At 38.1% G+C, this 3,543-nt stretch overlaps 1 protein-coding gene across 1 annotated transcript; it reads right to left on the reverse strand.

Annotated features, from left to right (window-relative positions):
* Positions 1–563: 563 nt before the first annotated feature.
* On the reverse strand, positions 564–1,016 carry LOC137651009 (uncharacterized). Its single transcript, XM_068384148.1, has one exon. It carries the CDS (start codon positions 1,014–1,016, stop codon positions 564–566), a length of 453 nt encoding a protein of 150 aa, XP_068240249.1.
* Positions 1,017–3,543: the final 2,527 nt, after the last annotated feature.

Raw genomic sequence — 3,543 nt, forward strand, 5'->3', positions numbered from 1 at the left:
TGGATTGTCATTGTTCATAATTTCAGGAATTATCGACCGTAGTTTACGTCCAAACATCATCTGAGCTGGACTTAAGTTAGAGTCTTGACGTGGTGTATTTCTCAGCTGTAGTAACGCCAAATATTGATCTTTTCCATCTGCTTGCGTCTTCTTCATCATATTTTTTACTTTTCTAACTGCCGCTTTAGCCTTCCTATTTCGTTGAGGATGTCCAGGAGATGAAATCCTGTTCTCTATACCCCACTCTTTAACAAAAACTTTAAACTGAAACGAGCTGAATTGTGGTCCTCCATCGGACACTAATTGGGTAGGAATACCGTATCTAGCAAACATCTTCTTGATTATTGCTATCACATGATTTGAAGATGTTAACGTTAGAAACTCTACTTCAGTGAAGGAGGAATAATAATCAACAACGACTAAATAATTTCATCCAACAATCTCAAACAAATCTAATCTGATTTTATTCCAGGGTCTGCCTCCGTCATTAACATCCATCAACGATTCCTCCTGGTTTCGAGGTTTATACTGCTGGCAAATGTCACATGAATTGGCCATTTGCTTTATTCTTTCGACATCCCTGGCCAAAATATTGCATCTCTTGCTCGTCGCATCATGCTATTATAGCCAAGGTGAGCTACATGAAGCTTCATTTTGATTGAATCTCGTAGTTTACGAGGAATCAGTATAAGAGTTCCCTTTGGAATGATGCCGTCTTGGTAACTCATGGAATCTCTAAAATCGAAGTAAGGTTTTAATAATTCGGGAATTATGTCTTTGCGATCAGGCCAACCTTCCTTGATTACAGACAATAATTCTTGCAGCTCTTCGTTGTTTGTGGTGGCGTCTCTCACTTCCTTTAAAATTGAATCAGGGTAATTTTTCAGTGAATCTATCATCCTTACCAATGTGTCTCTATTTTCCTCTTTTGGGCAGGCCCTGCTAAGGGTATCGCCTAACAATAGGCTTTTTCCGCTATTGTACTGATATTCGACGTCGTACCGGGTCAACCTCATCATTAAAACTTGTAAACGCATTGGAGCTTGACTTAATGGCTTTTCAAGGATTGAAGAAAGAGGCTTATGGTCATTATGAACAATAACATGTCACCCAAAAGTATACTGGTCAAATCACTCTAAACCAAAAACCACAGCAAGAGCTTCCTTTTCAATCTGAGCCCAGTTACATTCGCTTCTAGCTAAGGTCCTTGATGCGTATTCTATCGGACGTCCTTCCTGCATAATGACTGCACCAATACCATCCTTGCTGCTGTCAACCTGTAATATAAGCTCCTTACTTTGATAAAAATAAGCTAGAACTGGTGTACAGGTGACCTTTTCTTTGATCACTGAGAAAGTGTGAGTGCACTCATCATTCCATTCAAACTTTGAGTTCTTTCTTGTCAGCTCTCGGATAGGTTCTAAATCATCAGCCAGATTGGGTAAAAACCTTGATAGATATTGTACCATTCCACAAAACCTCCGAATTCCTGAAATATCGGTAGGGGCAGGCATTTCTTGAATGGCCTTTACCTTATTTTCATCAACCGTCACACCAGCTGATGTTAAACGATGTCCCATGAACGCGATTTCCTTTTTTCTATAAACAGATTTCTCTTCATTTAGTTTGATTTTTTTTTCTTGACAACGCTTCTGTAGTGAATGAAGATTTTGTTCGTGATCATGCATTGCGTCGTGTTGCTCGTTTCCAAAACCAACAACCACAATATCATGAGCTACACAGTATACACCCCGAAGCCCCTCCAATGCTTCATTTAATTTTCGCTGAAATATTTCACTGCTCACCTTCAGCCCGAAAGGTAAACGAGCCCACCGATATCTACCAAAGGGGGTAATTATTGTTGTCAACTTGCTGGATTCTTCCTCTACCCGTATATGCCAAAAAGCCTCTTGAACATCCAGTTTGGTAAATATCTTGGCATGTTTTAGACTTGGCAGTATATCCTCCAAAATGGGTAATTTGTAATATTCCCTTTTAAGAGCTTTGTTGAGTGGCTGAGGATCTATACATATTATTAACTTTCCATTTGTTTTTTGAACGACTGCCATTTGACTAACCTAGTCAGTTGGTTCATTTTTCGGAATCAAAACTCCTCTTTTCACAAGAGAGTGTAACTCTTTTTGAACCTTTGATTTAATGCAATCGGTAAACGTTGGCACGGCAATATTCTTGCTGGTAATGTAGAATCTACATTAAATTTAACTTCTCCAAGGTCACCAAGGTTGCTCATCTCATTGTCAATGTCAATTTTGGATACAAATACTTTACCATTGACAAACACGAATCCCATCTCTTGACATGTCTTTGACCCAAGTAAACACATTAGGTCATTTGCAACCACAATGAAGGTTACACTTCTAATTTCATCTTATTTGGTGTTCTTCACATTCAATGTCGTCTCGCCAATTGGCGAAAGCTGGGATTTATTCCACATGGCAAGTTTCACAGACGTTGGTCCCACTTGATCCTTTTTGACATACCTTTGACATATTGCATTCACGTCAGCACCCGTATTCAAATGAAATCTAACCTCGGTATCGTTTACAATTAGTAATGCAGTTAATTTATTAGAATTTTTCATTGCAACCGGTGCCATCCACATGTAATGATCGGAGCCTTCATCTACTTCTTCGTTCTTCTCTTTAACAATTTTAACTGTTTTCTTACACACAGCCTTGAAATGGTTTCTTTCTTTTACATGCTTCACAGACTTTTCCCCATGCTGGGCATTTTGATTTTTCAAATTCATGCTTATACCCACAAAATCAACACTTCACGGCATACCTGTCCATATTTTTTGAGTCCGAAAAATCTTTATTAAAGTAACTATCAGTAGCTTTGGTTCTCCAATTGTTCACCTTATTAACATTCTCAGAACCAACTTCGCACATCTCTTTAGCACAATTAACGGTTGCTTCATAAGCCAAACATATCTCGACAGCTTTTTCTAAATTTAAGTTTCTTTCTCGAAGTAGCAGCTCCTGTAGTTTTCCTGTCACTGAAAACCCAATTTTATCCCTTATCATTCGCTCTTTTTCTTTAAAATTACATTTATCGGCCTGAACCTCAAGTTCTATCAAAAATGAATTAAATGGTTGTTTGTATGAAATTTTCCAAAACCTGAAGGACTGTAACACTTCACTGGTACGAGGACAACAATACTCTTCTAATCTACTAATTACATCATTAGGATGATCTTTCTGCTCCTCTGTTTCAAAATTAAACTGTTCAAATATTTCTACCATTTGTGGTCCTGAGCAATGGAGTATAATTGCAACCTTTGTTTTCTTGGGTTTACAACTAGCTCCGCTTGCTGTCATGTAGATGTCCACTTGTCTCCTCCATTTTTTTTAAAGTATCAGCAAGATTATCATCCAAAGGGTCTAATGGTGGAGGCACACGAAACACAGATTCAGCCATTTTCTTCAGAAAAACACGTTTTGTATCAATAGGCTTCTCTTTTTTTTTTTCTTTTGGATTCTTTAAATAACCGCTGCCACCATGTTGATTTCCTTTGGTAGA

Source organism: Palaemon carinicauda, chromosome 12 (genome assembly GCF_036898095.1).
Source record: "Palaemon carinicauda isolate YSFRI2023 chromosome 12, ASM3689809v2, whole genome shotgun sequence".
In the NCBI taxonomy this organism is placed as follows: Eukaryota; Metazoa; Arthropoda; class Malacostraca; order Decapoda; family Palaemonidae; genus Palaemon; species Palaemon carinicauda.